Source organism: Mobula hypostoma, chromosome 15, assembly GCF_963921235.1.
Source record: "Mobula hypostoma chromosome 15, sMobHyp1.1, whole genome shotgun sequence".
Classification (NCBI taxonomy): Eukaryota; Metazoa; Chordata; class Chondrichthyes; order Myliobatiformes; family Myliobatidae; genus Mobula; species Mobula hypostoma.
In genome coordinates this window covers 48,005,023-48,024,667 of record NC_086111.1, presented here as the reverse complement: position 1 = coordinate 48,024,667, position 19,645 = coordinate 48,005,023, and the positions used below count along the sequence as shown (strand labels likewise).

The 19,645-nt window shown below is 40.3% G+C and overlaps 1 protein-coding gene across 1 annotated transcript in view; it reads left to right on the top strand.

The window, feature by feature from the left end:
* The window catches only part of LOC134356821 (receptor-type tyrosine-protein phosphatase gamma-like), a 699,039-nt gene that overhangs the window by 554,915 nt on the left and 124,479 nt on the right, over positions 1-19,645 (top strand). The window contains exons 11-12 of the mRNA XM_063067988.1: positions 2,255-2,304; positions 14,004-14,775. Coding sequence (XP_062924058.1) covers positions 2,255-2,304; positions 14,004-14,775 — 822 coding nt within the window. The remainder of the gene's footprint in view (positions 1-2,254; positions 2,305-14,003; positions 14,776-19,645) is intronic.

The following is a 19,645-nucleotide window of genomic DNA, read 5'->3' as shown; positions in this document are numbered from 1 at the left end:
ACATCCAGAGAAGGGGAAATGCTGGAAATGATATCAGAGAACTTAGAAGATAATAAAAGATTCACATCTAATTGCTTAATTTAATGTCTTATTCATTTACTTCATTTAATGTCACTTAATGTCTCATTCATTCAAGCCTCCAACTCGATACAGTACTTCTTCAGTAATGCACTGAATTATCTGCCTGGTTTAATTGTTGATATGCTTGAACCTGCAATAATTCAGACCAATTACGAGCTTAATGAAGGTAAAGAAACGTTTTGTTTTTGCAAAGGAACATGAACAATTTATCCTATTGGACATGTGGTAGGGAAAAATGTCAATGAAAATCATGTAAATTTTGGTTCGTAGTTGTGCCTGTGGTAGAAGATAAACTTATAGTGACACCGTTATTGTAAATCATTTTGTCATTCTGACATGGTGGTCCTTGAGGTTCAGCCCAGACTACTGTGGTTTGAAATGGATCAAGAAACCTTATTCCCATTCGTTGGTCCCCTGCTGCACAGCTCCAGTCTGGGAGAAAGTGTTCTTATATCACCGGAACAATGAAAACTCATGGTTCAAGCACTTCTACTGTTCTTGCATGCTTCTTTTGAACCTCTGAGCTGTGATGTACCTGATACTGAGGATCCTTTGGGAAATACTGTCGTGATGTCCTAAAACACATCACAGTACAAAAGAGAAGGTGCTGGTGATGTTGAGGCATGTAAAGATGGTTAAATTCCTTAATTTAAAAAGGGCTGCAAAGAAAAGCCAGGAAACTACAGATACCAAGCCTAACAATACTGATGGGAATGTTACTGAAAGACATTCTGAGAGACAGGACCTATCTGCATTTATAACAGCAAGGACTGATTAGGGATGGTCAGCATGGGAAATCGTGTCTCACTAATTTGATTCAGCTTTTTGAAGAGGTGACCAAACAGACTGATGAGGACAGGGCAGCAGGTTTTGCCTATGTGAACATTGGCAAGGTGTTCAACAAGGTCCAACATAGTGGAGTGGTTCAGAGGATTAGATCACATTGGATCCACAGTGGGCGAGCTAATTGGATATAATATTAGCTTGATGGTAAGAGTCAGAGCATGGTAATGGAGGGATTTTTTTTTCCATATTGGATGGAGGTCTCTGGCCAGTGATGTGCTGCAATGATTGGTGCCTGGTCCTCTGTTGTTTGTCATATTTATTAACAAATTGGATAGGAATGAAGTTAGCATGGTTAGCAAATTTACTAATCTGATAGCGAAGAAGGTCCAAGACTACAACAGGATCTAGATCACCTGGAAAAGTGGGCCAAAGAGTAGCAGATGGAATTTAACTCAGCCAAGTGTGAAGATGGGAAGTTATAACAGGAGAGAGCTTATCAGTAATTGACAGGAAACTGGGGAGAGTTGCATAAGAGAGAACTGGGGGGGTACAAGTACATTCTTCCCTTAAAGCAGTGGCATAGATAGAGAAAATGGTGTAGAAAGTGTATGGCCTGCCTGCCTTCTTCAGAAGAGTATTGAGTACCTAGATCTGCTGGGATTGTGTTCCCTGGAGCTAAAGAGAAGCATAAGATAAGGTGAATGATTACAGACTTCTTTCCCCCAGGTTTGTGGGAAAAAGGGTCTAGGCTTAAGGTGCAAGAGAAAGATTTAAAGAGACCTGACAGACAACATTTTCACACAGAGGGCGGTGAGTTCATGGAAACAACTGACAAACAAAGTGGTAGTGGGGGTAAAATTAGAACACTTTAAAGGTATTTGGACAGGTACATGGATAGTAAAGATTTAGAGAATTTGTGCCAAATACAGGCAAATGAGATAAGTACAGGAAGGTAGCTTGATAAACATGGGCAAGTTGAGGAGAAGGGCTCCTTTCTGAGTTGTATGACTTCTTTAACCTCTAGTCAAGTACCTGGTCCCATTTCTTGGTGTGTGCAACTTGCAACTTTAATGGCCAGGAACACTTCAAGTCATACACAGCATTCTTTTATGCATAAGTTAGGCAAGTGAAAAATAAGTGTAAATTATATATTCTAATCCATCTTTAGGCTTTAGCATTTTAGTTATAAACAGAACTATGCAAACTAATAGGCAATCTATCTTTTGAAATCAAGGCCAAATTATTTGTTGCTGTATTCATGTCTTTGGGCAGATATGATACACCAAATTTTGCTAGATTTCAATATGGTTTCTTTTGTAACAATTTCTGTATAATTTTGAATATTTTGAGGAAATTATTAATATTGAAATATTTTGTTCCTCTCCAGCTAACACAACTAGAATATTTGAAGGAACCAGGATTATAAAAACAAGAATGGTATGTATAGAAATTAATCTTTAATGTTTAAAATGCATAATTTTATTTGTTTCTAAAATCAAGTGACATCCAATCTTCGTGCATGCAGGAAAAATGAGAGGAAACAATAGCGTCATTGTCTATCTTCGAGCATTTGCTTCTTGCAGCTGATTTTCATTTCTTAATGCTCCATGTGGATTGGTGTTATATTTGGGCATTGCTGATAAAGGCAGCAGAAAGTCCCATCTGGTACAGCTGCTACCTCGTGTCTCCAGGAACCTCTCCCTCCAGTATGAAGCTTGCAATTTCTCCCAGGTTGGTTTCCCTAGCAGTGCTCCAGTTTCCTCTTGCATTGAAACAGAGAAATATAGAAAACCTACAGCACAATACAGGCCCTTCGGTCCACAATGCTGTGCCGAACATGTACTAACTTTAGTAATTACCTAGGGTTACCCATAGCCCTTTATTTTTCTAAGCTCCGTGTACCTGTCCAGGAATCTCTTAAAAGACCCTATCGTATCCATCTCCACCACGGTCACCAGCAGCCCATTCCACACACTCACTACACTCTGTGTAAAAATTTTCCCCCTGACATCTCCAATGTAGCTACTTCCAAGCACCTTAAAACTGTGCCCTCTCATGTTAGCCATTTTAGCCCTGGGTAAAAGCCTCTGACTATCCACACGATCAATGCCTCTCATCATCTTATACACCTCTATCAGGTCACCTCTCATCCTCCACTGCTCCAAGGAGAAAAGGCCAAGTTCACTCAACCTATTCTCATAAGGCATGCTCCCCAACCCAGGCAACATCCTTGTAAATCTCCTCTGAACCCTTTCTATAGTTTCCACATCCTTCCTGTAGTGAGGCGACCAGAATTGAGCACAGTACTCCAAGTAGGGCCTGACCAGGGTCCTATATAGCTGCAACATTACCTCTCGGCTCTTAAACTCAATCCCACAATTGATGAAGGCCAATGCACCATATACCTTCTTAACCACAGAGTTAACCTGCGCAGCAGCTTTGAGTGTCCTATGGACTCGGACCCCAAGATCCCTCTGATCTTCCACGCTGCCAAGAGTCTTACCATTAATACTATACTCTGCAATCATATTTGACCTACCAAAATGAACCACCTCACACTTACCTGGGTTGAACTCCATCTGCCACTTCTCAGCCCAGTTTAGCATTCTATTCATGTTCCGCTGTAACCTCTGACAGCACATTATCCACAACACCCCCAACCTTTGTGTCATCAGCAAATTTACTAACCCATCCCTCCACTTCCTCATCCAGGTCATTTATAAAAATCATGAAGAGAAGGGGTCCCAGAACAGATCCCTGAGGCACACCACTGGTTACCGAACTCCATGCAGAATATGACCCGTCTACAACCACTCTTTGCCTTCTGTGGGCAAGCCAATTCTGGATCTACAAAGCAAGGTCCCCTTGGGTCCCATGCCTCCTTACTTTCTCAATAAGCTTCGCATAGGGTACCTTATCAAATGCCTTGCTAAAATCCATGTACACTACATCTACTGCTCTACCTTCATCAATGTGTTTAGTCACATCCTCAAAAAATTCAATCAGGCTCATAAGGCACGACCTGCCTTTGACAAAGCCATGTTGACTATTTCTAATCATGTTATGCCTGTCCAAATGTTCATAATTTCTGCCTCTCAGGGTCTTTTACATCAACTTACCAAAGATACCTTTGCATCTCAAAGATGTCTGTCAATTGGCCACAGTAATTTGAGGGTGTGTATAAATAGCAGAATGTAGGAGGAGCTGGTGGGAATGCAAAGAAAGCAGGTTACTGGGAAAATTATTGTAGAATAGGATTGCTCTCTAAACTGGCATAGACTCAATGGGGTGAAATGGCTTCCTTCTATGCCATAAGGAAATATAGATGTGGATAGTAGATGTACAGCACAAACAACTGGAGTAGGAGTTATAAGTGGTATCTGAAGCCTGCTGAGGTCTCCTTATCTCAAGAGTGATCATTTCCCTCTGTTCCTCTCTCATGACTTCCCCATTCTCTCATGTGTATCACAGAGCCATCTCTAAAGTTGGAGGTGGCATCATTAGTAGTGTTGCAGTTAAAATGATCAAAAAAATAAGACTGCCAGAGGAGATGTTCAGAATGTGACTTTCTGTGGCTGAGAGAACAAATAACATCCTTCAGGGCAGGAAATCTGTCATCCTTACCTGATCTAGCCTCTATATAACTCCAACTCACTAATGTAATTGACTCTTAACTGCTTCTTCAGTTCAAGGGCAATTGGGGAGTAATGATAAACGCCAACATTGCCAGCAATATCCACTTGCCATTAAAGAATAAATAAAAGATAAACTGTCATTTTTATTACTCAAGAAATATGCCACAGATTTAGAGCTTTGGGAACTAATCCGAAGCGTAGAACAGATTGAATTAAAACTTGCTGTGCAGTCTAAACAATCCATTTGAATTAATGCATTCACACATCTAACTCATAGAGAATTGAGTGTGTTGCTAGGTATCTTCTCCAACTTTAAACACGTTCTTCTATTTACTGGCCCTCAAAGCATGAAATTTTAATTTCTTTAGTGACATTAAACTGTGTTGTTTGGGCTATCTTCTACCATTACTGTTTGATTTGCAGTTTTGTCGAGGCATTCTGTTTTATTAAGGGAATGCAGTGTTGAAGGTTAAATTTTATTCCTATTGAGCAGCCATCAGTTCTGATAGGTAAGGTTGAGAATCACTCACCCCACTGACCATGATGTAAAGTGATGTTAAGGTTTAATGGGAACTGTGGAAAATGTAGCTGAGGCTTATTTGAAACATCTTTATAGAGAAGTAACTCAAATCATGATTTTTAATGCAAATTGTTTGGCATACTCTGCAGCAAAAAAAAATGAAATCACTAATTCAGAATCTTTAACCTCCAGCATATTCTTTTCTTGAATGCACCTTGATTTGGAATAGTTTTCATTGTTTGTGGAATTCTCTTGCTGTTTTTCCATAAGTTTAGAATATGTAGAGGTCTAAAATGAATATTCAAGGATGATTTCTATCATACGTTTAACTTAATCTACCTGTATTTGTCCATTTATGTTTTTATATCATTGATTTTATTAAAATATCAGATCCTTTGCCTAATTTCGCAGTTGTTCTAAGTTCTGTTTTAACCTCAGATAACTTTACAGTCCACTACCCAACCAAGTTTGATGCAATCTATAAACTTACTAAACACACCATCTACTTTTTCATCCAAATTGTTAATACATTTAATAAACCACAGGGGCCCAGCACCAATCCCTGTGGCACACCAATGGTCACAGACATCCAATCTGAGAAATAATCCTCTGACTTCTTCCATCAAGCCAATTATTTTATCAAGTTGGCTACCTCACCCTCGATCCCATGTGATATCAGCTTATAGACCAGCTTACCATGTTCAAAGTTCAAAGTAAATTCATTATTGAAGTACATATATGTCACCATATACAGCCCTGAGATACGCTTTCTTGTGGGCATACTCAGTAAAATCAAGAAACAATAGAATCAACAAAAGACCGTGCTCAACAGGATGGACATGCAACCAGTGTGCAAAGGACAACAACGTGCAAATACAAAAGAAACAAAAATATTAGATAAATAAATAAGCAATAAATATTGAAATATAAAGTCCTTGAAGCTGAGTCCATAAGTTGGGGGAACAGTTCAGTGATGGGGTGAGTGAAGTTATTCCTTCTGGTTTAAGAGCCTAATGGTTGAGGAGTTATAACTGTTCCTGAACCTGGTGCTGTGGGTCCTGAGGTTCCTGTACCTTCTTCCTGATGGCAGCAGTAACATGGGACCTTGTCAACAGTCTTGCTTCGAGCTATGTCGACAAAGTCTACCTACCATCCTGTCCTTGTCAAACCTCTTGGTGACCTCTTGAAAAAAATTCAAATGTAAAAGAGTAAAAAACAAAAATGATTTAGGCTACTGATTAGTATTTTTCCAGATTATGTTAACTGGGAAGTTAAGAAATAAATTTGTGTGAAAGAAATTTTTATTATAAAATAAGGCTTTTTGTTGGTGAATCAGTAACAAGTGGAGTAGGTAAGTGTGTTGTGTTGAGAGGTGAGCAGTGCCTTCTACCCAAATGATCCAAGACCTTGTTTTGCTTCTTTCAATACTCACCAGCAGATGGTAGCAAAATATATTAATGCATGTTTGTTTGTAAAAGGTATAAAAGTAATCGTAAAAAAGAAGTGACTGAATTGCAATAATTCAGTAATGGATAGATAATTTAATTAACATCAATCCTTCACAATTCTTGTGGGAGAGAGCAGAAATTCTTTTGTTAACATTTGCTTTAATTAAGGAGACCAAAGGAGGAAAAGCAATGGAAAATGATGAAGAAGTGCAGATTGGTAGTGGTTTGGACAGTGGTAGGGAAAACATTAGATGATAGCGTGGTTGGAGTCAGCAGTTGAATAAATACTAGTTTTGAAGAAATGAATACTTGCAGTTCTAATACTTAACTGGTACACATGTTTTTAGGAAGACCCATCTTCTATGCATCCATTTTCTTTCCATGTTTTGCTAATTTTGATTTTTTTAACAGTTTTAGACCAAATTGAAGGAATGCGTAAACCTGTAGAGATCACACAATGTTAGCAAGTCAACGCAGTCATTATCCATATGTAGCGTGATCCCAACCTCCATCTGCCAATTATTGGATAAACTCTCCAATGCAATCTCCTGTATAAACAGGCATTTTTTTTTTCACTACTATTGAAAAGACAGAAGCTATTTTTACCATAACAATCTCTACTTAGCCACCAACTCTATCATCTCCTAGACATCTCCTTGAATCCAAACGTATGTATACAACCTTGAGTTCATATTTGATCCAGGGGTGAGCCGTATATCCATGTCATCACCAACTATTTCTACCTCTGCAGTAACAGCCAATTTTCTCAGTTCACACTGTCCTCTCCACCCTCATTTCCCAATTTACTGACCATAATTTTAAAATCCTCGGCTCCTCCTTGGCCTTTCCCCTTTCTGTCACTGTAACCTGCCTGCTCCAGCCCTAAAATGCCACTTGAGATACCTCACTGTGTTATGTTTAATCTCCCAAATTGAGTTGTTCCTTTCCTAACCACTGTTTCTTTGGTTGCCAGGACCATAAACTGTTTTTTCCCCCATAGATAGTTCTGTCTTTATAACATCCTTTCATTTCTATAAGTGCTTAAAGCTATTTCATGCACCAAATTTTTAGTCAAAAGTATCCCCAATACTTCTCCTGAGTTAGTGTCACATTTTGTGTTTAACATGGCCGTCGTAAAAAGCCTTAAGAAGATTTGTAATGTTGAAGGTACAATATAAATATATTTTTTGTTGCGGTTGATCTGGTAGAACACTGTGTATCAGAAATGCACAGCAGCTGCAGACAGAGGCTGTGTTGCAGACACTATAAAATAAAACATGCCCTTTGGGGCAGTTGTCAGTAAGATTTATTTTTAAAGAATGTTTCATTCTATGCAACAGATGAGCGGATAAAAGTAGTTAACCGGGACATACTCAGCAGGCCTGGTTGCATCTGGGGAGAGGTAAACTGAGGATAATGACCAATAAACAAAACATGGAAAATATTTTTAATAGAATTAGGTTTATTATCACTCTCAGATGTCATGAAATTTGTTTTTTTGTGGCAGCAGTACAATACATAAAGAATTCTGTGTCACAATAAGGAATAGTGCAAAAAGAGAACAAAATAGTGAGGTAGTGTTCATGGATAGCAGATCTAGGCAGGACTATGTTGGAGAATGCAGAGATTGTTTGTTAGCTTTGGAATATTTAATGTACCCTTTTGGATATACTGCAAAGGATGCATTATCCTTTTGCAGTACGTATTTCAAGTCGGCAAGAAAATTTTATGAAAGCTGTTTGGATTACCAACAATGCCAACTAAAATACAAATCACAAAATAGATAGCATGTTTTTAAAAATCTTTATAATCAAATGGAGTCATGGAGTTATATACAAGGGGTGATTGATAAAGGTAGGCAGAGGGGGAGGCGTGGCTTTATTGGTAAGAAATGATATTAAATCATTAGAAAGAGGTGATACAGGATCGGAAGGTGCAGAATCTTTATGGGTTGAGCTAAGAAATAGCTGGGGTAAAAGGACCCTGATGGCAATTATTTATAGGCCTCCAAACAGCTGCAGGGATGTGGACTATAAATTACAACTGGAAATAGAAAAGGCTTGTCAGAAGGGCAGTGTTATGATAATTGTGGGGGATTTTAACATGCGAGTAGATTGGGAAAATCAGGTCGGCACTGGATCTCGAGAGAGAATTTGTAGAATGTCTGCGAGATGGCTTTTTAGAACAGCTTGTTGCTGAGCCCACTAGGGGATCGGCTGTACTGGATTGGGTATTGTGTAATGAACCAGAGGTGATTAGAGAGATTGAGGTGAAGGAACCCTTAGGAGCCAGTGATCATAACATGATTGAGTTCGCCGTGAAATTAGAAAAAGAGAAGCTGAAATCTGATGTGTCGGTATTTCAGTGGAAATTACAGTGGCATGAGAGAGGAACTGGCCAAAGTTGACTGGAAAGGGACACTGGTGGGAAAGACAGCAGAGCAGCAGTGGCTGGAGTTTATGCGAGAAATGAGGAATGTGCAAGACAGGTATATTCCAAAAGAGAAGAAATTTTCGAGTGGAAAAAGGATGCAACCGTGGTTGACAAGAGAAATCAAAGCCAAAGTTAAAGCAAAGGAGAGGGCATACAAGGAAGTAAAAATTAGTGGGAAGACAGAGGATTGGGAAGTTTTTAAAACCTTACAAAAGGAATCCAAGAAGGTCATTAAGAGGGAAAAGATTAACTATGAAAGGAAGCTAGCAAATAATATCAAAGAGGATACTAAAAGCTTTTTCAAGTATATAAAGAGTAAAAGACAGGTGAGAGTAGATATAGGACCGATAGAAAATGATGCTGGAGAAATTGTAATGGGAGATAAGGAGATGGCAGAAGAACTGAATGAGTATTTTGCATCAGTCTTCACTGAGGAAGACATCAGCAGTATAAAGGGCACTCAAGGGTGGCAGGGAAGAGAAGTGTGCACAGTCACAATTACGACAGAGAAAGTACTCAGGAAGCTGAATAGTCTAAAGGTAGGTAAATCTTCTGGAGCACCCTCGTGTTCTGAAGGAAGTAGCTGTGGAGATTGCGGAGGCATTAGCGATGATCTTTCAAAAGTTGATAGATTCTGGCATGGTTCCGGAAGACTGGAAGATAGCAAATGTCACTCCGCTATTTAAGAAGGGGGCAAGGAAGCAAAAAGGAAATTATAGACCTGTTAGCTTGACATCGGTGGTTGGGAAGTTGTTGGAGTCGATTGTCAAGGATGAAGTTACAGAGTACCTGGAAGCATATGACAAGATAGGCAGAACTCAGCATGGATTCCTTAAAGGAAAATCCTGCCTGACAAACCTATTACAATTTTTTGAGGAAATTACCAGTAGGCTAGACAAGGGAGATGCAGTAGATGTTGTATATTTGGATTTTCAGAAGGCCTTTGACAAGGTCCCACACATGAGGCTACTTAACAAGATAAGAGCCCATGGAATTACGGGAAAGTTACATACGTGGATAGAGCGTTGGCTGATTAGCAGGAAACAGAGAGTGGGAATAAAGGGATCCTATTTTGGTTGGCTGCCGGTTATCAGTGGTGTTCCACAGGGGTCTGTGTTGGGGCCGCTTCTTTTTACATTGTATATCAACGATTTGGATTATGGAATAGATGGCTTTGTGGCTAAGTTTGCTGATGATACGAAGATAGGTGGAGGGGCCGGTAGTGCTGAGGAAACGGAGAGTCTGCAGAGAGACTTGGATAGATTGGAAGAATGGGCAGAGAAGTGGCAAATGAAGTACAATGTTGGAAAGTGTATGGTTATGCACTTTGGCAGAAAAAATAAACTGCAAACTATTATTTAAATGTGGAAAGAATTCAAAGTTCTGAGATGCAACGGGACTTGGGAGTCCTCGTACAGGATACCCTTAAAGTTAACCTCCAGGTTGAGTCAGTAGTGAATAAGGCGAATGCAATGTTGGCATTCATTTCTAGAGGAATAGAGTATAGGAGCAGGGATGTGATGTTGAGGCTCTATAAGGCGCTGGTGAGACCTCACTTGGAGTACTGTGGGCAGTTTTGGTCTCCTTATTTAAGAAAGGATGTGCTGACGTTGGAGAGGGTACAGAGAAGATTCACCAGAATGATTCAGGGAATGAGAGGGTTAACATATGAGGAACGTTTGTCCGCTCTTGGACTGTATTCCTTGGAGTTTAGAAGAATGAGGGGAGACCTCATAGAAACATTTCGAATGTTGAAAGGCATGGACAGAGTGGATGTGGCAAAGTTGTTTCCCATGATGGGGGAGTCTAGTACAAGAGGGCATGACTTAAGGATTGAAGGGCGCCCATTCAGAACAGAAATGCGAAGAAATTTTTTTAGTCAAAGGGTGGTGAATCTATGGAATTTGTTGCCACGGGCAGCAGTGGAGGCCAAGTCATTGGGTGTATTTAAGGCAGAGATTGATAGGTATCTGAGTAGCCAGGGCATCAAAGGTTATGGTGAGAAGGCGAGGGAGTGGGACTAAATGGGAGAATGGATCAGCTCATGATAAAATGGCGGAGCAGACTCGATGGGCCGAATGGCCGACTTCTGCTCCTTTGTCTTATGGTTTTATAAGTTCGTGGCCTAAGGTAGAAGGAGTCAATTTTAGAAAACCTAGCACATTTATTTTTCAACATAGTCTCCTCCTACATGTACACACTTAGTCCAGTGGTCATGGAGCATACGGATCCCTTCCTTGTAGAAGTGGTCCACGGCAGGGATGATTGATAAGTTTGTGGCCTAAGGTAGAAGGAGATGAGTTATTAACTTTGAACTTTCTGCATTGTCACTCAATGAGTTGGACTGCATGTGCATGTAACAAGAGCATCTTGGACCTCCAGGTGGTCCATAGCAGGGGCGATTGATAAGTTTGTGGCCTAAGGTAGAAGGAGATGAGTTATACAGCTCTCATTACATGCACATGCAGTTCAACTCTTTGAATGAAAATGTAGGAAGTTTGAAGTTTCTCCTCATCGGCGTCTACTTTAGGCCACGAACTTATCAATCACCCCTGCTGTGGACCACTTCTGGAGGTCCAAGATGCCGACTTCTACAAAGAAGGGATCTGTATGCTCCACAACCGCTGGACTAAGTGTGTAAATGTAGGAAAAATAAATGTGCTAGGTTTTCTAAATTTGACTCCTTCTACCTTAGGCCACGAACTTATCAATCACCCCTTGTAGAGTGGAAATGAACACTTTGGCCCAACTGTTCCATGCTGACCAAGATTCCCATTTAAACTAGTCCTATTTGCCTGTGGTTAGCCTGTATTCCTCTAAGCATCTCCTATCCATGTATCTGAATTAATGGGACTGCAAATACTGGTATGATGATCCACATCATTTTTCCCCACAAAAATTCTTCAAAAATATTTATTTTGACTTTCACTTTCTGCCTTGTGCACCGTTATTGAAGCAGAATTTTCTTTCTGCACTCCTCACAGACTTGAATGAAAACAGCAAACTTACCTTGTGTGGATCCTTATCTCTGCAAGCAGAGGAAGTGCAACACCTGCTCAGTCACCTTCTCCCTCACCTCCATTCAGGGCCTCAAACAGTCCTTCCAGGTGAGGCAGCACTTCACCTGTGAATCTGTTGCAGTCATCTACTGTATCCAGTGCCCCCAATGTGGCCTCCTCCAGTAGTGAGACCCGACGTAGATTGGGAGACAGCTTTGTCAAGCACCTTATCTCCATCTGCAAAAAGCACGATTTCCCAATAGCCAAGCATTTTAATTCTATTCACCATTCCCATTCCACTATGTCAGTCTATGGTTTCCTCTACTGCCACAATGAGGCCACCCTCAGGTTAGAGGAGCAACACCTTATTTTCCATCTGGGTAGCCTCCAACCAAATAGCATGAATATAGATTTCTCTGTATCCAGTAAATTCCTCCCCTCCCCCCTTCAATTCCCTAAACTGGCTCCCTCTTACCTCTTCTTTTCCCACCTGTCCACTCTCCTGTCCTTTCAGGTTCCTTTTTTTCCACCGCATTACCTTTTCCACCTATCAACTCCCAACTTCTTAATTCATACCCCTCCCTCACCTTCCTGACTTCACCTATCACCTTCTAGCTTGTACATTCCCCTCTCTCCACCTTCTTTTTCCGGCTTCTTCCCCCCTTCCTTTCCAGCCCTGATGATAGATCTCGGCCCAAAACTTCGACTGTTTATTCATTTGCATAGATGCTTCCTGGCCTGCTGAGTTCCTGTGTGTGTTGCTCTAGATTTCCACCATCTGCAGAATCTCCTGTGCTTATGTGGATCGAGTGGTATCAAGGAGCTACACAGTGCTAGCTGAAGCCCCAAAGGCAAAAGAATGTATACCGATAAACGTATCATGTTGGAGGGCCAGAACAATTCAACTATGAAACAGCTGGAAGCTTAGACGCATGGCTGAGGCACATTTCCAGCTCAGATATCTGACAAATTTGCAAGGATGTTACCTGGATTGGAGGGCATACCATATGAGAATAGGTTGAATGAACTTGGCCTTTTCTCCTTGGGGATGAGAGGTGGCCTGATAAGGGTGTATAAGACGATGAGAGGTATTGATTGTGTGGATAGCCAGAGGCTTTTTCCCAGGGCTTTTTTCTTCCCTCAAAGTCATGCAATGGACCATCATGTACCACAGTGAAAGGTGAACACCATAGTTCCCCTAGTCCGTAACTTTCACCCTGTGATGTCTTTTGTCTTTCCGCTATGTACTTAGCTATTGTCAGCAGTGCTTTTGAAAACCACTGCTTGGCTTTAAGACAATTCTGCAAATTGTCTCTAAATTTGTTGCTTCCATGTTGAATTTTGGATGCTGGAGTCAGGCTAGGGGGTCACTTGAAGTAAATCTCACCTTCTGCTTAACTGCTAAACCCATCCTTTGCACGTGGTGACAGACGACGCATGTATTGAGAAAAGGGATTGGATACATGTCACATCTCTGCTCAATGCCAAGGATGAATAATTTCTTGATAAAAAAGGTAAGTAGAGGTAAGTATTTTATATATTTTACTTTATCTTGATGTTTTAATTAATTTCTAGTACCTTCCAGTATTTTGAGTTTAAAGTATCCTTTGATTTTTAAATAATTTATTATCTATTTAATTATTTGTTAATCTGAACAGAGTTTAAATGTCTGTAGCAAGATGGTCAGAGACATTCTAAAACAGTTCAAAGGCCTTTCAATAGGAATTCTGAACATTCCAGAGCAGTCACTGGTTTGTGATCCATTCTCTCTTTGTGGCTCGATCCACTTTGTTGAATAATATTATGAATAGAAAATAGTCTTTGAATATCAGCAAAATTGCTCTGGAATTAATATAGAGTTCAGGAAATAAATGGAATCACTTCAGTAGGGGTTGAAAGAAATCACTGACACAATGGGATGTTTATGTAATAAAATTTGATTCATTAAGCAGAATTTCCTGAAACTGTTGCAGATGAAACAAGATATTGTAATGACCATAGAAAGTAAGATTGTGAGGGGAGTGGAAATACCATAGATGTTAAAATCATCTTACCCTGTATTTATTTGTTCCTTTTTGTGTTTCCCTGATACTTCTAATAGCCTACAGCCTCTCCTGCTGCTTCAGCTGACATGGCACCAATCAGCTCTGGGTCATCTACTTGGACTTCTTCTGGTCTAACTTTGCCCTTTGTTTCCATGGCAACTGGCATTGGCCCTTCGTCCAGTGGAAGCCAGACTACTGTAGCATCTGTGGTAACAAGCACTTTGCTTGCAAGTCTTGGGTTTGGTGGTGGTGTTGTTCCTTCCTTTCCTAGTACTGTGTGGCCTACACGCCTTCCATCTGTTTCTTCAACCACTAAACACCGAGCAAGAACTGTTGTTTCAACGACTGAAGCATTGTCGTCCCCAGGCTCAGAGGGTGGCTCTGCTGTGAACAAAACTGGTGAGGCAGAAGGTAAAGATGAAAAGAAAGACAATGATGGTGAGAAAGGAGAGGGAGAAGGAGAGGGTGATGATGAAGAAGAAAAAGGCTCAGGAAAAGATGTTATAGAAAAAGAAAAAAAATTTGTGAATGTAACAACCACTAAGACACAAAATGAGACTGAGTCAGGGACATCACCTGAAGGTTCAAGTGGTCCAACCGAGAAGGATATAAACCCGACCAGTGAACTAGACCTTTCAAACACAACTGTGAGTGAGGAAAATACCACCTTTCCACAACCGACAATGGAGCAGACGGAGACACTATCCAAAGTTGCAACGACAGAAAGCTATCCAGTTCAAATTCCACTCAATCCCACACCTTCAAAAGCATGGAACGATGTGGAGCGAGAGAAATCAGCTGAAAACACATTTGTTATGGTGGATCCAGGTTAGTTTCTGTCAAGCTTTTTTTTGTAATCCCCAGATGTTTAAATGTGAGTTTTGTAACAGGCTCTATGTTGGTAAGCCACATTTTTTTTTATTGTTGGGCTCTATCACAAGAAGGGGTAGAACAGAAAACTACTAAAGTCTTTCTACAACTTTACTGGTCATCACTGAGACTACCAAGGAAGTACTACATACAGTACTGAAGGTAATTTAAGGTTGGCTAATCTTGTATTGTGGATATTTTGGAAAAGATTCCATAGGTTGATTTTTAGGATGAAGAAGTTGGATTATAAAGAATGACTGAGTAGATTGTGCTTGTACATATTGGAGTTTAGGAAAATGAATAGTGATGTGGATGTGGTGTATACTGATTTTAATAAGGTGGCTCTTTCAGAAATTCAGGAGGCATGGAATCCAGTGTATTCTGCCTGGAGATTAGGACTAGTGGTGTTCAGCAGATTTCCCTTGTGATTTTTATAGGTCATTTAGATGAGGAAGTGGAAGGGTGGGTTAGTAAGTTAAGTAGATGACACAAAGATTGGTGGTATTTTGGATAGTTTTAAAGGTTGTTGTAGGTTACAACAGGACATTGATGATATATGAAAGTGACAGATGGAGTTCAGCCCAGAGAAGTGTGAAGTGATACACTTTAGAAGATCAAACTTGAAGGGAGAGTACAAGGATAATAGCAGGATTCTTGGCAGAGTGGAAGATCAGAGGAATCTTACGTTAGATGTCCATACATCCCTCAAAGTTGCCATGCCAAGTTGATACGGTGGTAATAAAGGCATATGGTGTGGTGGTCTTCATTAATTGGTAGGGGTGGGAGGGTAGAGTTCAAGAGCCATGAGGTAATGTTGAAGGTCTATAAAGTTCTGATTAGATCACACTTGGATTATTGTATTCAGTTCTGGTCACCTCATTATAGGAAGGATGTACAAGCTTGAGAAAGGGTGCAAAGGAATTTTAGAAAGCATGTTTTATGAGAAATGGTTGAGTGAGCCAGGGCTTTTCTCTTTGGAGTGACGAAGGATGAGAGGTAACTTGATAGAGGTGTGTAAGATGATTAGAGGCATAGCTAAAGTGGAAAGCCAGAGCCTTTTCTTCCCCCCCCCCACCCCCACCCCCGGGTGATAACGGCTGATAGGAGAGGGCATAATTTTGAGGGGATAGAGGAAAAGTACAGAAGTGCAGAGGGGATGTCAGAGGTAGGCTTTTTTTACACCAAGAGTGTAAGTGCATGGAACACGCTGCCGGGCATGATGGTAGACGCAAATATATCAGAGACATTTAAGGGACACTTAGACAGCCACATGGATGAAAGAAAAATGGGGAGCAATGTGGGAGAGAAGGGTTAAATTGATCTTGGAGAAGGTTAGAATCTTGGGCTGAAGGGTCTGTACTGTTCTATGAATTAATTTAAGGCTACGATAAGTTCTTGGACTATTAGTTAATCAACGGTCATGATGAAGAGACGAGAAAATGGAGTTAAAGCCAAATTTATAATCTTATTAAATGGTGCAACAGGCCATACTATTCCTGCTCCCATTTCAATGTTTCATATTCAATCATAATATGTTGACATGGTAACTTAATGTGCAAAAGTTACAGATTTAGTAAATTTGATCATTAAATAATGCTAAATTTAAAGATAAAGTCTGTAAAGTTAGTATAATTTACTCAGTTAAAAATTGAGTTCTCTTCATTCAAAGGGTAAAATCTGTTCTTTAAGTCATTTTTGACAAAGGGAGAAGATGTTCTTTTGTCTATTTGGTTTGTAGTTGTCTTTTTGAGATAAACTATCCTTAGGAGCACATCCTTAGCAGCTGCCCTAAAGCCTTGGGGGAAGGTCACTACCGGTGGCGTCATGACCAGGTGCTGAAGACAGTGGCAGAGAGCGTTGCGATGGCCGTGGCCACCAGCAAACAGAGTGGTCAGTGGAAGAACATCTGCTTTGTCAGAGCCAGAGCACAGCCCCTACGTCAGCCCAGACCAGCATCATCATCGGGCCTGCTTAGCACAACAGCAGACTGGTTGCTCCAAGTTGACCTGGGGAGGCAGCTGAAGTTTCCCGGCCAAATAGCAACAACTTCACTGAGGCTGGATGTGGTCCTTTCTTCAGTGTCCTCGAAGCAGGTTGTCCTCATCGAGTTGACAGTTCCCTGGGAGGACCGCACTGAGGAGGCAAATGAGCAGAAGCGGGCCAGGTACCAGGAGCTGGTGGAGCAGTGCTGGAGGCAAGGCTGGAAGGCTCGCTGCGAGCCCATTGAAGACGGGTGCAGAGGTTTTGCCGGCCGCTCACTCTGCAGAGTCTACACCCTACTTGCCATCACTGGAGCTGGCAAGAGGAAAGCTTTCAGGACCATCACAGAGGCCGCTGACAGAGCCTCCAGATGGCTGTGGATCAGGAGGGGAGATCAGTAGGCCAGAGCTGCTGCGACACAAGCTGGGGTCTGATCAACCCCGGCTGGGTCGCCTGGGCGAGCATGTATGATGTTGAAAGACCTGAAACTCCCGACGACCCCAGGTTACATCACTGATGATGTGTCCCAGCGCATCCGCAGGATGTATCTCAGAATCAATAGTGTTTGTACCTTTGTTGATTTTATACACCTAATCTGGAAAAACTGAACCACTGACATTAGAACTAATAATGGTTGGTGAAATTATGTAGAACATCTTTCTCTGAGTAAACAATGTACTACATAAATGAGAAATCAATAAATCTTTAGTGTTATAATTAAAAGATGATTTTTTATTCACTTGGAAACCAGATCTAATAAGTGTACACAAAATAATTCAAATTAGTTAAACGAGAATGTAGCTTTGCAAGGTAATGATTTTTGCAATCAGGAACAGCAATCCATGGATAGATTCAGCTTGCTCTCTCATTTGTTCCAAGCTGAGGATATATCAGCTTGGAGGATACGCTTCCTCTGAATAAAGCTGCTGCATATGGGCATGGAAATGGATTTGGACCTGTGCATTTTTGGGTGCCTTAAAGGTTGCCAGCAGTTGTGTGACTTTTGCGACCTGTGATTGTGATGGAGTGATGAAATAGGGACCAGTGTAGCAGTGGCATCATTTTTATTTTTGCAGGCAGATCCTCCTAACTTAGTGAAAATCAATTCTGAATTTAACTTCTTACTATCTTTACAGCTGTATTGCTAGTAAAGCTGGTAGAAACCACAGAGCTCATGCACCACAGGAATACAGTGGCATCTGAAGATAGCTACCAAGGTCCCCATTGCCTTGATTTCATCATAATTGGCATCTCTGCTTGAAACTGCCTGTCATTTTGTCTGAGTATTGACAGACAATTGTAAAATGGACGACAAATTGGCGTTTATTGAAAGACTTGGGGGATGATGAGCTGGGCAGAAAATCAGCATTGGAAGTCCATTAAGTGTACCAAACCTATGTTGTGATCACTTTTAGACAACTGTCAACAAATTTCAGCAGATTAAAATCGGTCTTCTGAGTTGTAATCTCATTTTAACATAATGAATTAGCTAACATGACAAGGTTGGGATGTCTGATCTGCATCGGAGTAAAAATTTATATTCCCTTAATGGCAAAATTAGTAGGTTGGCAAATGCAAGTTCAGTCTCCCATCTAAAGAAGCAAAGCAAATCCTTATCTCACAGCTGAATAAAGAGATGCAATGATTGTCATGTAAGCTGTCTACAGGAATCAGCCACAGACTGGTAATGTCATGGGCCTGGACCCAAATCTCCTCCTGAATGATTTTTGCACCTGGTGTCAGGGCTAAGCATAAAGAATTTATTTTCTTTCTGAAGCTGAAAATGATGGAACAAAATTATAGAGCATTTTATTTCTTTGCTCTGTATACATTACCCAATAAATCAGTTTGACAATATGACAAGAAAATATAAATATTTAATTAGTAATTCACATTAATTTCAGTAAATGAACAACTGGATCTGAAAGAATCTTTCTTGTAATATGGAAAATGTACACAGACAGAAAGCTCTTCAAAAGATAAAATTAAACACCTCATATGAAAGTTTTTTCAATCTGCCAATGACATACTTACTGCATTTTGCCAAACCGCTAGACTTCCAGTGAGATGATTTTTCATGTTTTTCTCTGGACTCCGCCCATATTTTCTGCACCATAACATCTACGCCATTTTATTTTTATTTCCACATTGGTTCCAGGTGCATTGGAGTTAGCTCTTAATATTCCATTCTATTCTATGTATGCATTATATTTGTACATTTATGGAATATTAGGCTACTATATATAATCAATATAAAAGTGAATTTGAATGGGATCAAATCTCTATTTTTATGCTTTTCTTAATAGTAAGAGAATATAGAGGAATACAGAGGCATAGACCAATAAATAGTCTAGTAGCATAATGTCCCATGATTAGACTATTAATTGAACTGAACATGCTGAACTCTGAATTTCACAACCACTTTTATTCCAGCCGGTAGGATAATTAATTTTGCAAAACAGGAGAGTATTATTGACAACCTAGGGGTATTGGTTGCAGGATGTTCAGTGCCAGAATTCCATGTTCTGTTTGCTGAGACTATTGAAAATATACATCAATTGACCAGATAGTGCAAATGATAATATAATTAGATTAGGCAACATCTGTGGAGACAGAATCTAAGTTACATAATATTTCATGCCAATGATCTTTTTTTTGAAACCTTTTCTGATTTTAAATAACCAACCTAGATGTTAAAACCATAAGATATAGGAGCAGAATCAGGTTATCCAGAACATTGAGTCTGCTCTGCCATTTGATCAGGGCTCATTTATTTTCCCTCTAACCGCCAGGCTTCTACCTTAGAAGCAGAAAGTCACAGAACACTACAGCACAGAAACAGGCCCTA